This window comes from Melopsittacus undulatus, chromosome 7 (genome assembly GCF_012275295.1).
Source record: "Melopsittacus undulatus isolate bMelUnd1 chromosome 7, bMelUnd1.mat.Z, whole genome shotgun sequence".
NCBI classification, from domain to species: Eukaryota; Metazoa; Chordata; class Aves; order Psittaciformes; family Psittaculidae; genus Melopsittacus; species Melopsittacus undulatus.
This window is the reverse complement of record NC_047533.1, coordinates 27,462,358-27,478,644: the sequence shown is the minus strand read 5'-3', so window position 1 is coordinate 27,478,644 and position 16,287 is coordinate 27,462,358. Positions and strand designations below refer to the sequence as shown.

General features: G+C 45.6%; 3 protein-coding genes across 3 annotated transcripts in view; 1 reads left to right on the top strand and 2 right to left on the bottom strand.

The window, feature by feature from the left end:
- Positions 1-7,742, top strand: part of FRYL (FRY like transcription coactivator) — a 164,882-nt gene extending 157,140 nt beyond the window's left edge. The window contains exons 60-63 of the mRNA XM_034064589.1: positions 2,639-2,656; positions 3,612-3,722; positions 5,076-5,272; positions 5,632-7,742. Of these exons, the coding sequence (XP_033920480.1) occupies positions 2,639-2,656; positions 3,612-3,722; positions 5,076-5,272; positions 5,632-5,890 (585 nt within the window). The 3' untranslated portion in view covers positions 5,891-7,742. The remainder of the gene's footprint in view (positions 1-2,638; positions 2,657-3,611; positions 3,723-5,075; positions 5,273-5,631) is intronic.
- A 3,233-nt stretch (positions 7,743-10,975) lies between these two features.
- On the bottom strand, positions 10,976-12,318 carry ZAR1 (zygote arrest 1). The gene is made up of 4 exons (XM_005149170.2): positions 11,536-12,318; positions 11,363-11,455; positions 11,208-11,282; positions 10,976-11,134 (listed from the first exon to the last, which is right to left on the bottom strand). The coding sequence occupies exons 1-4, from the start codon at positions 12,316-12,318 to the stop codon at positions 10,991-10,993; spliced, it is 1,095 nt and encodes a 364-aa protein (XP_005149227.2). The 3' UTR covers positions 10,976-10,990.
- Positions 12,319-12,935: 617 nt separating this feature from the next.
- Positions 12,936-15,092, bottom strand: SLC10A4 (solute carrier family 10 member 4). Its single transcript, XM_034064849.1, has 3 exons — positions 14,622-15,092; positions 14,053-14,263; positions 12,936-13,451 (listed from the first exon to the last, which is right to left on the bottom strand). Exons 1-3 carry the CDS (start codon positions 15,005-15,007, stop codon positions 12,936-12,938), a joined length of 1,113 nt encoding a protein of 370 aa, XP_033920740.1. The 5' UTR covers positions 15,008-15,092.
- Positions 15,093-16,287: the final 1,195 nt, after the last annotated feature.

The window sequence follows — 16,287 nt, the reverse complement described above, 5'->3', positions numbered from 1 at the left end:
TGTAAGAAACTAGAATTGCAGGTAACAGATGAACTTACCTTTTCCCAATTTCATTTTGACAAAAATCACAAATCCAAGCTGAAAAAGGAGGAATTTTATTCCTTTTATTCAATGGAACTCTAGTCATTGATGCACTCAGTTATGTTTCTGCTGCTGAAAATGTAGTGTTCAGCAATAGAAACACCTACTATTTTATTTATTTTTATTATTTTTTTATTTAAGAGTGTGCACGGATTATTTCTTCTTTTGTACAGTTTTCATTTGTTCTCATATATATATGTTTTTTTGATTCAATCACAGAATGCACCTGAATCTGAGTAGTGAAATGTGTGAGAATATACTGTTGATTTATATTGCATCAAAGTTGCACGTTAAAAATAAATCCACATGGGCAAGTGTAGGTAATACAGCAAAATAATTTGCTACTATTTGCAAGGATTTTTTCTTTGCCTGTGAACATGGCGTTTAGTATATTTTACATTTGGTTTACATTTTTGTATACCGATACATGTTTAGAAATATGTAACATTTACTACTACAATACACTAGGTGTTCTATGTGTTAATAAAAAAAGCAGCATTTATGTATTTCGGTCCATATTTAGAATGTTGGTTATATACACCAAGAAACCATTCTAACATTTAGCTGTTGCAGTATAATCATTCTTACCATGAAGGTAAATGTTACTGTTTCTACTGTATAGCTCGGGAAACTGAGAAATGGAGAAACATCCACATGCAGGCTTTCATTTGGTTTGTATGGAGAGAATCCAGGGTTCCAAGTGAGGCAATTTTGTCTGTTCTTCCCTGTTTCTGCAGGGTTTGAAGATAGCCTCTGGAAAAGGGTTATGTGACCATTCACATTATTTGTGGGGACCTGTTTTGATCTGATTTTAAATCCTAACCTGCAAGGCATGCATTTTCTTGTGTGCTCCTTGCACATAAGGAGGTTCAGTTGCAGGTTCAGTTAAAGTCAGTTGAATATGTAGTACCCAAAGAAAAGACAGGAGTCCTATTATCCTGCTTCATAAATACACACCATTTACAGAAGTTGCGACTTTATTCACAGAAGCTTGTAGTGACTTGAGAAGACTGAGAAGTTATCAAGTGTGAGATCATTGTCTCAAAAGTCCTTGTAAATATAGTGTTGGGAAAAGTTTATGCTGGCAACCAGTTAATGCTAAAAATAAGGTTGTGTTTCTTGCTCAGGAAAACAGAGCTGCTTCATTCAAAGATATTTTTCATTCACTAACAAATAAGATTTTCGTACTAATTTATAGCACTGTGGTCAATACAGCTAAGAAACAGCAAGATGAATTCTATTCTGGCTCATGCATTGCCAGCAGATGTGCAAGTAAATCTAATTATTGGTTTTTGCTATTAGTACATACGTGCGAGCCTGAAAGAATGGATCTGGACTCTGGCTAGACTGTTTGTACAGGACTGGCAGGTAGAAAAATCAGATTTTCTTCAGTGAGCAAGTATGTGAAAGACACTGAAGCAGTACAAAGACATTTCTAAAGCAAAACCTCTCTTAGATTTTTAGAATAGCTATCAAGGTGTGATTTCAGGGAGAGGAATTATTTATGGCTTACAGTAATAGTGACACCTGGCTTGAAGAACACCAAAACTTACTGGCTAAAATATTAAATAATCAACCCTGCCATTCCTCAAAGTCAGATTCTCTTGCTTCATTAAGCAGGGAATTCTTATCCTCTTTGGCAGTTCAAGATCTTATTTCTTCACAGTGTTCTGTCTATCAGAGGTTTTTGCCTATATAGTAATTGTGCTATGTATATGATGGCATAGAGTACAGAACAAAAACATGCAATGTTTATAGTCTGTTAAGCATACATATAATTGCTTACACACATTGTGTGTAACTGTGTGCTTAGTAAAGCTCAAGTGCCTCTGTCTGTTGGAATCAGACATGAGTTGCATCTCTGTATGTTTACTGTGACCATTTTACTTGCTGAAATGCTGTCAATACACTTAATGCTTTACAAAGCACAGAAGTTCCTGTCCCTAGTCCGACAAGTGTATTTTCTGATTATTTCCCTCCCAAGCCCCTCCATCCCAACCATTTTTCTGAAATAGCTTGTAAAAACCAAGTGCAATGATGTTACAGAAATCTCACAGTGAGGTGTTGAGAATTGGGTTTGGCAAAACCAGTAATTTTCTAAACTGATTCAGAATCCAAATTAACATTATCTCTCAAATTTTTAAAGGTATTATTTTTGCTTAAACTGTAGTATTAGAAGCATTGTAAGATGAAGAAGTAAGAAGCATTGTACAGATGTTCAGACCTAAATGCCCTTGAATTTTACTTCCTTAAATTTGCATACCTCTAAGACTACAAAATGTATAAAGACTAGACAGGGTTGTAAGTGAAATATGTTTGCTCATGTGAGACAACAAAGCCAATGCTGTCTATATTTAGTTATAGTAGCAAGTGATTTCAGTTCAAATTCAGTCTGTTAAGTTTTTCCATTCAGGGTATATTTGGAGAATGTTACTTGTATTTCTCCCTCCATTTCACCTGGGACATCTTTTATCCTAATTAAAATTATTTCCTACACTAATTCTTGATCTTCTTTTCTTTCTTTGTATTTTTGTGACCTGCTCATCTTCTTGCTTAGCAAATGGAAATTCTAGCAGTAAGTGATGGTTCTTGATTTATCACATACTTAACCATGCCAGTCACCAAACTGGTCTCCATCTGTCTCATTCATTTGTGACATAGTGATGTCTTGTCCTAGACTGTTACAAAAATGCTGTGTGCTTCAATTTTGCATCATCTAACCCATTGAACTGTTGGTCCGTCATAGATAATAGGATCCTATAGTTAGTAAAATGTTATAGAAGATTATTCCATTAGCACTAGATTTAATGTCTGTATGTAAAGTAGTATTAACACTGTCTGCACTTACTAGTGTTCTAGACACGTAAAAATGGAAGCAAGATAACACATAAGTATAAGGTAATGCTGCTGCTTCATTTCCTTAAGAATATATCACATTTTTTCCTAAAATAGAATCAGAGCTACCTTTATAAAGGAAAAATTATTCTTGCTTCCAAAAATAAAATTATTCTGCTCTTGATCCATGAGGCAGTTGGAAGCTAAAGGCCAGGTTATATACTGTGCTTACATATTTATATTAATGATTATGAAAGATTTCATACTTACAGACGGCAACTGCTTCTTCTGGATTTTAGATTTTGAATTTAAAACAGTAAAATATCAACAATACAAGTAAGTGATCTATGAAACTCTTATCTTGGGAACATGACTTCAAAATGCCTTTTCAATCACTTCACATTCCACTCCATGCCCCTTCTTGGAAATGTAACTTCTTCTTAAAACGTAAACTGTAAACTTATATGAGAGAGGTTACCTGTAAATCTAGAATGAATGAATGAAGCTTTCCTCTGCTTTTCATTAGCTTCCTGCTACATTAGCTTCTAAATCTTTTTGGCGTTTTCTTCAGTAACCAAATAACTACTTTTAATCTTGCAAATTCTGTACTGAAGAAGTTGTCAATTACTGTCTCTTGTATTGGATAGTAGATGTCTTGCACTTCCTGAATATAATAATGTTGTTTACATTTGTAGGAGCTGGAGTTGTGTCGGAGGCTATACAAGTTGCATTTCCAGTTGCTGCTTCTGTTCCAAGCCTATTGCAAACTCATCAGCCAAGTAAAAACAATAAAAAAAGAAGCAGAGGTAATTAAAACCATGCCATTTAGCTAGTAATTGTTGACATTTTAAAGCAAATGCATTTAAAATACATTTTTACAATATTTTAATCAGTGGGACATCTTTTTAGAAGCGGAAGGACAGTATGAGCTGGTTTTTGTATAGCTAATTAATAAAAGGTTTAAGTAGAGCTCACAAGAACTTTCTGAGATGTTCAATTGCCTGTTGATTTTTGTACAGCTTGAAAGCTCTTAAACAGGCAGGAATGCAGGGAGTCCAGTGATGAGGATTTAAAGTATTTCAGTAGCACTCCTGGTGTATTCTAATCAAGCTACAATCAGGGCACATCAACTCCAATCAACAGCATTCTGTGGTGAAGCCCTTTCCATCATGCCAGTGTTTCCTATTGCAAACACCATCATTTGCTACCAGCTGATGTATAGAACTGTGTCACTTCAGCCACCATTCAATCACTTTGCAGTCTTAGCCCCCATCCTACGTAATGTGTTCTAGACATCTTATGTCTGATTTGTTGTACTAACTGTAGAAGTAAAATGTATCCTTCAGATGTGCACATGTACATATGTGACATTAATTAACCTGAAAGGCATTATGCTATTAATAATGGCTTCTGAAGGTTCTCCCCTAAGTCTGTAATGCAATAAATAGAGGTACAAGAAATATAAAGAAACAGGCCTGGTCATGCTGTGTTATGGAGGAAAATGAAAAAGCTGGGTGCAGATCACTGGATTTTTAGTAGCTTAAGGAAATATGATGCATGTTTCGTCACTTGGACTCTCAGGGTTTTGTAGAGGCTGCAAATGAGCAAGTTAATTTCTGTATGGGGAATGTTGTGGAAGGTCAGCTTCACAACTGTCCTGCCTCTTGCCTAAGTTAGTCAGATGTAAAATCATATTCTGATTGCTGGCCTTGTCTTTTACTCACCCATTGGAGCTAAAGCCAAAGATAGGGTATACATAGGCTGCATTACAGTTATTTTGTTGAGTTACCAGTCTTCCAGCTTTCTTAGTCATATTTAAGTTGTCCTGTAATAACACAATTGCTGCTGTACTTTGCCAAAGCATTTAATTTTTGTCAGTTTGTTATTAAGTGATGTGGGGAGAAATGTATTTTTTGACACAAATTTTAAAAGACCTAACTAACATGGAAACTTCATCAGGAGCAAGCCGGAATGGCTGACCATGCATGTCTCGGCCATTTAATTAACTGTATACTAAGGCAGCAGATATTTGGCTGAACTTTTTCTGCCTCTCAGTTATGGTTGCAAAGAGGAGGAAAATTCCAAATCTGAACTGCTGAAAGTCAATTTGTCTGAAAATAATTTTAACTAGAAACTGTAACTCTTGTTATCTGTTTTAGGTCATAAACATGTCTGACGAACTTGCTCTTTTGGAGAGCTGTCTGAAGGAGGCTGAGGCTGCATCTGACAGTGGTATTGAAGAAATTGAAATTGCAGAGGCTTCCCAAACTAGCACAGAAACAGCTATTCACTCTCTCATTGAAACGTTGAGAAACAGGGAGTTTGTGTCAGCTGTAGCACAGGTCAAGGTTTTCAGGTAGGTGCTTAAGGATTGCTTTCAGACCCGAATTTGCTAATGGGCCTTTTTAATTTAACGGTAGGCATAGGCACTATTCCAGGGTTGTTTTCAGCTCTTGCTAGACGTTCTTATTGAAAAGGACAAGCCCTGTTGCTTCATTACAGCTTGTTCATACACACTTTACAATTTAAAAAGAAAGGCAATTCTAGTAGTACTTGTTCTTTTGAATTTCTGAGAAAATTATCTGTTAACTATCAGGACTCTGAAGAAGAAGTACTGGCCTTGTGCTTTCCTGTCTTCTGCTCAAATGTCTGTTTAAAGAACTTGTAAACATTTTAATCATTTTTAATGTCTAAATCCAAATTGTGTGCTTACAGATCTATTTGGCCTCATGACATCTTTGGCAGTTCTGAAGATGACCCAGTTCAAACACTGCTGCACATATACTTCCGTCATCAGACGCTTGGTCAGACTGGTAGCTTTGCAGTAGTAGGCTCCAACCAGGACATGTCTGAGGCCAGCTCAAAGCTGATGGAACTGAATCTGGAAATTCGAGAGTCTCTACGCATGGTGCAATCCTATCAGCTTCTAGGGAAGATCAAACCAGGAATCAATCTTGTGAGCACTGGATTCTGAACAGCTGTCATTTAGAAAGATAACAATGAAGATGCTTCAGACTATTATTAAGCACCTTTCATGAAAAAAATAAGAAAACAATAAAAAAATAAAAAGAAACCCTCCAGCCGACCAACACAGTTTCATCACAGCAAGAAACTGTTTCATCAAAAGTGAAAACCTGAGAATTGAACATCTTGACTGCTCTTTCTACACAGTACCTGTGTGGCAGTAGTATTTTTTTATTAAATTTATGTATAAAAACTACATGAAAGGAAAAGGGCTTAAATGTAATGCATACATATGCATTATTTTCTGTTGTAACTCCTGTATAGTTCTGTTGTAACAGAACTATAAATGGTGTTTGCAGTAACAGCCTCTATAGGTTGACTCAATATTGCAGGTGGGATGAGGCTAAAATCAAGGCTGGGTTATTTTGGCTGAAGACCTGCAAGGCTTCCTGGCTTTCCAGCAGCAGTAAATGTAATCAGCTAATACCTAATGAGACACTTTGCAAGGTCATGAAGAATGTGCGGTCAAACATGAGTAGAATGACTTGAACGACTGCAAAAACCGTTGACTTCTCAATGTTTTATTTGCTTTTGTTGTCTGTAACAAGGAAATGATGATGTGTGTGAGTTAGAATGTATGGCTACGTGACAGTTGTTTTTTGAAGGTATGGATGATTGTTAAATAAGGTCTCAGAGCATGCTTAAAAGAGCTGCAAGATTATTTTTGAAGAAATTTTATTTTATTAGATCTAATCCTCATAGTGTGTAAATGTTAGGACATTTAATAATATTTTAAACTGGGATTTCCCAGTGTTTCTAAAAGAAATAATATATCTGTTAACTTTATTGGAATGCTGCTCAGTTCTCTGATCAGTGCTTATGTTACAAATATTGATAACAACTAACCAAAAAGTAGCTGCCTGCAGAGACTTTAAAATGTATATTAAAGATATATGCTGCCCATCAGCAATTCTCATTAGAAGTTAACTTATTTTATTCTGTATATATTCTAGAAACTGTATAGTGCAAAACCAGTATTTTTCTTGTAAATTTGTGCAATGCACTGTTAAGAACAGTACATGTATAAAGTTATGAGGGGAAGGGGGGGGTTCTCCCTGTCGGTAGTCACATACATTACTTGCAGTCTGCATAGCCTGCAGGGTTCAAAGAGAAATGCACGTATATGCAGCTTCATGACTCAAGCCTAAGAAATTGGGACTATATAGAAAAAAGCAGACTGACTAGCAAAACATGCAAACAGGCAATATACTCATAGTTCAGTGTCAATGTCTGTAGCATAAAATAAACTGGATTCTGTTGAAACCAATAGCATTTTGTAGAAAAAGGAGAAAAAGAAAAAAAGAAAAAAAAAGGAAGAAAACCCAGAAAAGAATGTAGTCCCATGATTCCTGTGATTTGAGAGGAACATCCAGTATTTTTATATACATCTCTTACCCACTGTGATTTTTTTTAACAGGCTCTAATTCCAGAGTTTAGAATGTAGAACTGAAATTCTTAGCTCTGCCTTTTATGGGGAATTGGACCCCACTAGAAATGTAATTATGTTGAAATGCATTAACTGAAGGCACTGTGCACGCTGTTGGACTGCTGACAGTAGTTATGTTATCCTAACAAGCTCTGTAACTGGTCAAGGCACATCCATAATCACTGTATTTTTTTCCCCTGTCCTTGATAAAATTGAATTATTTTGATGGTTTTGTGGTACTGTAGATGGTGTTCTTAATTATTTAATAAGTATTTACAGGGGATAAGTAGTTTTATTTAGGGGGTGCATTACACTTTTATTTACATCATCTTTTACCAGCTTTTTTTGTAAAAATAAAAAGACATTGTATCTGTTATTTTGTGTATTTTTACAGGCTAGAGTTTAAATACTTTAGCTAAACAGACTAAACACTGACAATAGAGGCTGAGGTGCCCTAAAATCATGGGGTTTCCTTTTACACCCTGTCAATGCCAACAGCATTTTTCTAGGCATCTTCTGAAGCTGTTAACAGGATTTCTCATGTAAGTCAAACTTGAATTTGTGTACATAATTCCTTATGTTACACATCTCCCTTCACTGACAATGGCTAGTGGAACCTGCCCTGCACAGCAGAATCATGCTGTCTCTCATACTGCTTTAACTCTGTGAAGCTTTTCCAAAATTACTCAGTCATTCCTAACTACTTCAGAACTGTCAGCCTACATTACCTGGTGCCAGCTCCGTGCCAAATCTGAAACAATGGTTAAGATGGTAAAGCTTGCCTAGAAACAAGCAAAACATCAGACATCTGTAAAAGCAGAGCAGATACAGCACTAACACATGCAAAAGAATCTCTTCATGAAAAAGCTGTACAGAGCAAGTTCAAGATACCTTTGAAGAACAGACAGCATGAAAGCTGTTCCTTTGTGTTTTGCATAATCACATAGGTCATGAGTAGCTTTCCTTGTTTCTGCTGAGTCTAGGAAGCAGTGCCCATGATACACAGTGTAAGCTGTCAAGGATGTGAGAGAGCAGTAAGGTGAAAAAGGATACAGAACTGTACTTTGGCATCAAGCAGTAAAAGCTCTTAATATATATTTAAGACAAATGGGATGTAGAGGTACATCTACTACAGAACATTCCAGGATGAGGAAATCTTGTTTAATATTGTTGTGCACTGCACTCAACTCCTCTGAGCCTCAAAGCCTTGCTACTTGCTGCTTGGAACTTTCATCAACTGCTTGCTTAGACTAGTTGCAGTTGCACACCACTCAAGTTGGATAAGCCAGGCCTGTTCTGCTCCTTATCAAATAGAAGGAACTGCTGCTTTGACTGTAGTTAGTAAGGATGACAACTCTTAAGTTTCACTAAGTTTCACTTTGGGCTGTTACTAATACTAACTGTGTAATAGTCATCATATTCACAGCAAGTAATCCTCAAAGCAGTGCTTGCAAGAACATCTGTCTAACTAGGAAGCACTTGACCACTCATCTTGCTATAGATTGCCATATGACTTCACACTGACATGGTACAGATTTCAAGTTCTCAAACTCATTACCAAGGTGCACAGACTCATCACAGCTGGTCCCCATTCTGCATCCATCAGGAACAGACTACAGCTGTTTATTAGAATGGGGAAGTCAAATGAGAAAACATACTGAAGAATATCATTAGAGGGAGCTACATTCAGAAATAAGACACCCCAGATCACAGCTGCAACCACAAACTGAGGTGGACTGTGGGTAGGTCACTACAGAGGAGGCCTCAGCTGTGTATCCCCTCAAGCTGGAGACTTGTCACTGCTCATTACTGTAATTACAGGTGAGTTCAAGGTACATAAACCTGCAACAGAAACTGCCCAGCTGCAGTTGTACTTTGCAAGTTGAACAGGGCAAGGATGGAACTGTGGAAGTCTGAGTGAGCTGCTGAACCAAGAAGTATTCCCTTTTACTGTGATACAGGGGAAACTTTCAGGTAGAAACATGAAATAAACTAGTACCCCATTCAGGTGTGTGACAGGTCTCCTTGTTCCTGGGTCATCTCATGCTGCTGTGATAATGAATAGAGCAGGAATAAGTAACATCACTTGCAAAAAATTGGTGCCAAGGCATTAAAGCTTAGTTACTGCAGCAAGTTCAAGGGGCATGTTAAACTACAGCAAGTTCAAGGGGCATGTTAAACTACAGCAGGAATCTACAAGAAGATGAGTTAAGCCTACAGAACTAGCACTCACTGCCCCTCTAAATGGACGTTAGTTACAAGGACAGTGTTGGCTTACCTTGCCATACACACTAAGTTCCATTTAGAGATGTGCAACCACCTGGCACAGGACTCAGACTGGTTCCCTTTCTTAAGTAGGCTAGGTACAGGTGTTGATACATTTGTTACAGGCAAGATCAATCAGTCCTTCCAGATGGAAGTTACCTCAAGAGCTGGGCAGAAGGCTTTGTGCACTGTTATGCTTAATTTTGAAATTACAGCTTTATTAGAATCCTCAGGGGAAAAAAAAAACAAACCAAAAAAAACAAACCACCAGGTTTTCCTCTTAAGTTCATCTAACTGCTCTGCTATAGACTGGGGGGTATAGGTTTTACTAGGTTGTGAATCTGCTCAGATGGTGATGCCATAGTCCCAGAGCCAGCTTGTAACACCTTGCAGAAGTGTGGTATCCCTAGAGATCATTACCACTGGCAGTACCAACAGGCCTGAGAGAGCACCATCTGGGAGTAAACCTGCTGATGCTGCCACTACTACCTGACCCCAGAAGTACAACTCCTAGTTGCAAACCCAAACTCAGAAGGATGTGACTGGGAAGCTCCCAGAGACATCTAAACCATAACTAGATCAGACTCTTCAAGTGTAAGCTCCTGTGCATCACTGAAGGTACAGGAGGAAGCCAGGCCAATGCAGCACCATACTTCAAGCCTTTGAGGCATCACTCCTGATAACTTTATGGAGGTAAAGACAGGCAACTCATTCAACCAAGAGACCGTAAGAGGGGTGACTCCCTTCCTCAGCAATTTGTGAGAACTGCCCCGAATGATGTATTAACAACCACCTTTCATTGGCTTTAGTCTACAGAAAGGAGCACCAGCTTAGCTAAATGCACACCAGCTGCAGGAGCAACCTAGCCTTTATACTTCATTTCTCAATCATTTGCTAGTGATAAAGAACAGGTGCAGAGACTTTCCACCACAGGGAATACAAGTGTGCAAAGTGAATAGTATTAGGTGTTCTGCTTATGAATGATGCTCTACTACCTAACTTTGATGTTAGCTTTGAGTGTTTGATTAGTTCAAGGGGAAGAGCAGTAACAAACATCCTTTCCCACCTCAAATTCTACAAGGTCTCAAGTCAGCTGCTGCCAGAGACCACTGCTGATTTACAAATCATTATTTGTAGGCTCTTCCCCTGTGCAAGTCACAGAAGTTGCAATAGTCACTCTCTGAAATGGGCATAAACCCACCTGATCATCTCACCATGCTTTGCAGTATCTTTATTTGCATGCTTTCCCCACCTACACCTCACTAAGTGCCTTCAACAATACCACCACCAAAACCAAAAGCCAATCTGCTCTACTCGCAGTTTCCTACAAGATCCCTCAACAAAACCAGAGCCATCGATTCAGATGATGTATTTGAAGCTGAACGTGCTATCGCAGGACAGGCGCTTCCCCTTGCACCTCCCGCAGAGGTCCTGGCGGTGTGGCCGCTTGGGGTCCACGTGGCGCATCTTCACCGGGCAGGTGCACCGCGTCTGCTTGCAGCTCTGCGGGAGGAGGCGGCGGTCGGCGGCCGGGAGACGGGCGGCCCGGGGCGGGGCTGGGCTGGGGGTCCCTTACCTGGCAGGTGATGTCCTCCACGTGGTACGGGTTGTAGGACTTCTGGCAGGTCCGGCAAAACTGCCGGAAATAGACCTGGGGGCGAGGCCGGGGTCAGCGGGGAGGGGAGGGGGTCCCGGAGGGCGAGGGTGTGATCCTGGCCTGCCGTGCCCTACCTTGTTGGTGCCCTGGACGCACCAGACGTAGGCGCTCTCCCAGCGGATGTTGCAGTCCTTGCAGTGGTAGTAGCCGTATTTCTGCTCCAGGAACTGCCGGGGACAGCCGTTACTCGACAGGGCAGTTGCCTCCCGGCCCGGACCCCCTCCGCTCCCCCTCGCCCGCCGCTCACCTGGAAGCGCAGCCGGGTCTTGCTCGCCGCCGGCTCCCGCTTCTGACGGGCGGCCGCGGCCTCTTCCCGCGCAGACGCTTTCTTCTCCACCTGGCTGTCCTCGGGCTCTGCCGCCGGCAGCTCCGGGGCCGCAGCCGGACGCTGTTCCAAGGGCTCGGCGGCGCCCTCAGGGGGGTTCTCCCAGCTCTCCCGCACGGCCGCCGCCTCCGCCTCTCGTTTCTGCACCGCGGCCGCCTCTTCCTCGACGGCCACCGCCACCTTCTCCTGCTGCTGCGGCCGCCGCTCCGGCTCCTCCAAGAAGGCGGTGAGTCTGCGGGACGCCATGGGCGAGTAGACGGCCATGGTGCGGGGGAAGCGGACGGCGCGGGTGCTGGTGGTGGCGGGGCTGCCCTGCTCCTGAGGCGGTTCGTGCTCTCCCGGCAAGTGCCGCGACCCGCCGGGGGGGTCGGGACGGCGGCGCAGCAGCGTGCGGGGCCCGAGCGAGCACTGCACCGAGGCGTTCTGCCGCGGGTTGACCTGGACGCCCACCTCCTTGGTGTTGGCCTTGCGGAGCCGCGGCGTCAGGTTGGGGTTGACCTGGGAGAGGATGGCCTTCAGCTGCGCCCGCTGGTAGTTGTCGAAGTACTCGGCGGCCGCTGCCGCTTCCCCATAGCCCGAGAAGTAGCTGCTGCCCCGCGGCCTCCAGCCGCCCGTGCCCCCCACCTTGCCCTTGGGCGGCGGGTAGCGGTAGGAGTAGGGGTGGTATGGAGCGTACAGGTAGCTCTCCATCGCCTCCTCTGCCATTCCACTGCACCCGGGGTGAGTCCCCTGGGGGACGGGCTTAAATACCCCGGGCGGGGCGGGACCAGTGCTGAGCTTCCCCCGCCCCCGGCGGGCGCCGGCCTTGGCTGCCCCTTCCCATCCCCGCGTGGGGCCCGCTGCCCTTAATTGCCCCAGCGGGATTAATCAACGGGGGAACACAGGTTTGGTTCAGCTGCGCCATGTATTTGCGGTGGAACAACGAGCACAATGCTTTTACAGCGGGTGAGAGTCACAGAGATACACGCACAAAGGGTGGTTTGTTCATCTGCACTGGTGCCATGTTGGCTTTACTTCTGCCTAATCCTCTTTCATACCCATTTGTGCTGCACTCCAGTGGGCAAGAACCTCCTTGCGCTAAGACTTATTCACATCATCACAGGGATACTTTTTCCTTTGCTTTTTAATTTTATCCATAGCTATATTTGAGGAAACATGACTGCCATGGTAATAAACACACAACACCTTGTACAATGGAAGTGGCTGGAGAAACGATGGAGGTTGGGCAGCTCGGCTTGCACAGAGGTGAGCACAGCCCCAGCCTGGCTGCAAGCGCAACACACATCACATGTCCCCCCGCAGGTGTCACCTCCTTGTCTTGCTTAAAGCGCTGTCTGCGTCGGCTCCATTTGAATGGAGCTGTGCTCCTCCGTGGTCACTGTGCCATATGAAGTATCAGCAACCTCCTCTTCCTTCAGTTTCTTGTAGGATATATCTGTGTCTTCCTCCTCACCGAGCATATCTTGTTTGTAGCTGTCTCTGCCGTACATCTTGTATACCAGCACAAAGAGTCCTGCTTCTGCCGACTGAAAAAGCGCATAAAGCAAGGGAAACATGTACATGCTCCCAATGAGCTCTGGGGGGAAGGTGAGTTTGAGGATGGCAGTGCAGAGCTGGACGTTTTGGCACCCTGTTTCCAGAGACACCGTTCTCCTGCAGTGTGGGGGCATTTTAAAGACCGTGGCTAAGCCGTATCCCAAGGCATACCCCGCTAGGGGCATCAGCACTGCAATGGCGTAGACAGATGCAGGAATATGTGCCATCAGATCTGGGCCCAGCATTGTCCCAGTCAGGATGAACAGGATCACCAGAGTCACCAAGAGGGACCACAGGGAAATCTGGCAACAGATACATTTATAAACAACATGGGGGTTATTGGTTTAAAAGGATAAGCAGAGCAGGTAGAAGGTTGATAGAGAGTCTAAACTGCAAAATGTGGTTGCATTGCATTTCCAGCTTTACTCTTGCCTCGGAACTTTGGTGGTGGTTGATCATATCTCAGGGAAGGAAGGGGCTGAGCTTGCCCTCCATCATTCTGCTTTGGGATGACTTGCTGGGGAAGGATAGAGCCAGGGCTTGTGCTTTGGTTCTCCTTTCATGATTAAGCTAAAATTGTTTGCGTATTTGAGGAAGTGTCGCCGTGCCTGTGGGTTAGTCTTGCTAGCTCTGGGTGCAGCAGGAGCTGGGAGAGAGTATGATGTGGGGAATGCCTCTGCTCCAGGACCGGGCTGCCTCCCAGGCTGCAGGGGATGGATAACCTGCCCCTTCCCACCCCTTCTCTCTGTCCCTCTGTTTTATTTCAAGACTGTAAATCCTTATATCCCACCTAAGTAGTGGAATATGCCTGTGTGAAGCTACTATCGGTTCGGAGGGACCAGAAAGGTCACTGCCATAGGACACCCCACCCCCCCCGCGCCCCGTCACCAGTGCCGTGCCTACCTTAACCAGGAGGTCGGCGGCGCGGGGGTACCGGTACCGGATGAGCACCCCCAGGCCGATGGGCAGGAGGGTGCTGCCTAGCGTGAGGCTCACCGCGCCCAGGGGCAGCAGCTGCACCACGGCCGTATTGATCCAGGGGCGGCTGTAGATCCAGAGGCAGAGGGGCATCAGGAAGAGAGCCAGGAGCGTGGAGGAGGCCGTCATGATAATGCTGCACCGGGGGACCAAAGAGACACGGCATCATTGCCCGTCTGGCCGGGAGGCAGCCCCCACGAGAAGGGGGCTCTCTATCCGGCGGGGTCGCTTTTCACGGCAAGAGCCCCCCGTTTGCTGCCCCGGCCAGGATCGGGCAGGCAAGCTCCTTAGGGAAGGGGGTAAGAAGCGTGTATCGGGTTCCGTAAGGTCCGTCCTCCCCGGGAGAGGCAGGAGAGCAGCGTTGCGGGTTTCCAGCCGGGCCATGCCCGTCAATCCGGCGCAGCCGCCGGCAGGTGCCCCGCAAACCCTGCCCGCGCCCCGGGGTCGCCGTAGCCCTCCGTCCGGCTACAAGCGAGGGAGAGTGGGGCGCCTACCTGAGGTTCATGTCCCCGTCGACGAGCACCAACATGAGGTTGGAGAGGTTGCCCCCGGGACAGCAGCCGCACAGCAGCACAGCTACGGCCGCTACTTCATCCAGAGCGAAGATGAGGGCGAGGAGAAAGGCCAGCAGCGGCATGGCCACGAACTGCCCCAGCAGTGCCAGCAGCAGCCCCACGGGCCGCCGCAGCTGATGCCCCAGCTGCCCCAGCTCCACGGCGCAGCCCAACCCCAGCATGGTCACGCAGAGAGCCAGCCCCACCAGCACGCTCAAGCCTTGGCTGAGGGAGCGGTCCGCGAAAGCCTCGCCGCCCCCCGCCAGGGACCCGCCGTCGAGGCCGCCGTCCCCCGCCGCCGTCGGGGGCTGCGCGGAGCCTGCCATGGGCTGCAGTCCCCGGGAGCCGCCGGCTCCGCTGGTCCGGGCCCCGAGGAGGGAGCGGGCGGCGGCGGGGCCGTCAGAGCGGGGACCGCATCCCGGCCGGGCGCTCCCGAGCGCTGCCGCCGCTGTCCGTCACCGCGCGCCGGCTGTCTGCTCCGGGCACCGCCCGCGCGCACCCGGCACCGCGCGGGGCCACCCGGCGGTGGGCGGGGACTCGGTACCGCCCCGACGGCGACCAGCGCCCCCGACAGCACCGCCCGGACCGGACCCGCAGCGCAGCGGAGGGTCAGGGCTGGAGCCCGCTCCACGGTGCCACCCTCGGGGCGGTGTCTGGAGCCGGACCCGCCGCCTGCACCCCCCACCGGGGGTCGCGGCTTCTCTTCGTGCTGCGGTACCGGGGGTTCACTTCAGCGTCAAATGGCAGCCGGTGTCGCAGTGTCACCAGAGGTAGGTGGGCAGCACCGGGGACCCTCAGCAGAGCTCGTTCACTCTCCAGGCAACAAATAAAACCAAATAGGATGCAGATTGCTGTAGTTCATTCATATTTTGGGGCTCTGTGTGCTGCTAGAGGAGGGGAGTGCAGGGTCTGGCCAACTTGCTGGGCCAAGAGCATCCTCTGAGCTTAATTTTCAGGTCTGTGTATGCAGAGAAGTGCTTGCAGTGTATTTATTGTACTTCTTAAAGTCTTACCACTGCTGTATCTTATACCATCATTCATGTAGCCAATAACTGGCTTCACAATGTGCAGGTCATTTGCTTATCATGCCCTCCCTGGTTTGTAAGTCATACCTGTACGGTGTCCCTGTCTCATGGGCAAGCCGGGTTCACCTTGGGCAAGGCCAGGCTGGGTCAGCTGGGCAGAGCAGGAGACAGCTGCTTATGGAGCAGGTGTGAAGGGCACAGGCCAGGCCTCCTGTTTGATCTCTGAGTGCCACTCCCCAGACTCCCTGTTGGAGTAGGGCTGGTTGTGGAAAGATGCTTTTGTGTCATAACATATGACATATATCATATAGGCAGCTATAGGAGTTTAGTGAAGCTAGATACCAGTGGAGCAGATACATCTTCTTCCAGAGCCCACCCAGTCATGGTAAACCTGAGTTTCAAGGGACACTGAACTGCAGTGTATTGTGAATGCATTGTAACACATCAAGATCTCTTGAGGCTTTACTTAAAAAGGATCAGCTGAAATTCAAACCCAGCTCTTGGTTTCAACAGGAGCAGTACTGCCGGCTTCAGGGAGAGCCAAGTCTGAGCCCTGAATGGATAAGCACTGTCACCCTCGT

Excerpts from the sequence above, each read along its gene's own strand:
- ZAR1 (XM_005149170.2), bottom strand. The coding sequence starts at position 12,318 with ATGGCAGAGGAGGCGATGGAGAGCTACCTGTACGCTCCATACCACCCC. Across the intron at positions 11,456-11,535 it reads AGACCCGGCTGCGCTTCCAG|TTCCTGGAGCAGAAATACGG; the intron begins GTGAGCGGCGGG and ends TGTCCCCGGCAG. Across the intron at positions 11,135-11,207 it reads TGGAGGACATCACCTGCCAG|AGCTGCAAGCAGACGCGGTG; the intron begins GTAAGGGACCCC and ends CTCCTCCCGCAG.
- SLC10A4 (XM_034064849.1), bottom strand. The coding sequence starts at position 15,007 with ATGGCAGGCTCCGCGCAGCCCCCGACGGCGGCGGGGGACGGCGGCCTC. Across the intron at positions 14,264-14,621 it reads GACGGGGACATGAACCTCAG|CATTATCATGACGGCCTCCT; the intron begins GTAGGCGCCCCA and ends CCCCCGGTGCAG. Across the intron at positions 13,452-14,052 it reads CCGCCGACCTCCTGGTTAAG|ATTTCCCTGTGGTCCCTCTT; the intron begins GTAGGCACGGCA and ends ATCTGTTGCCAG.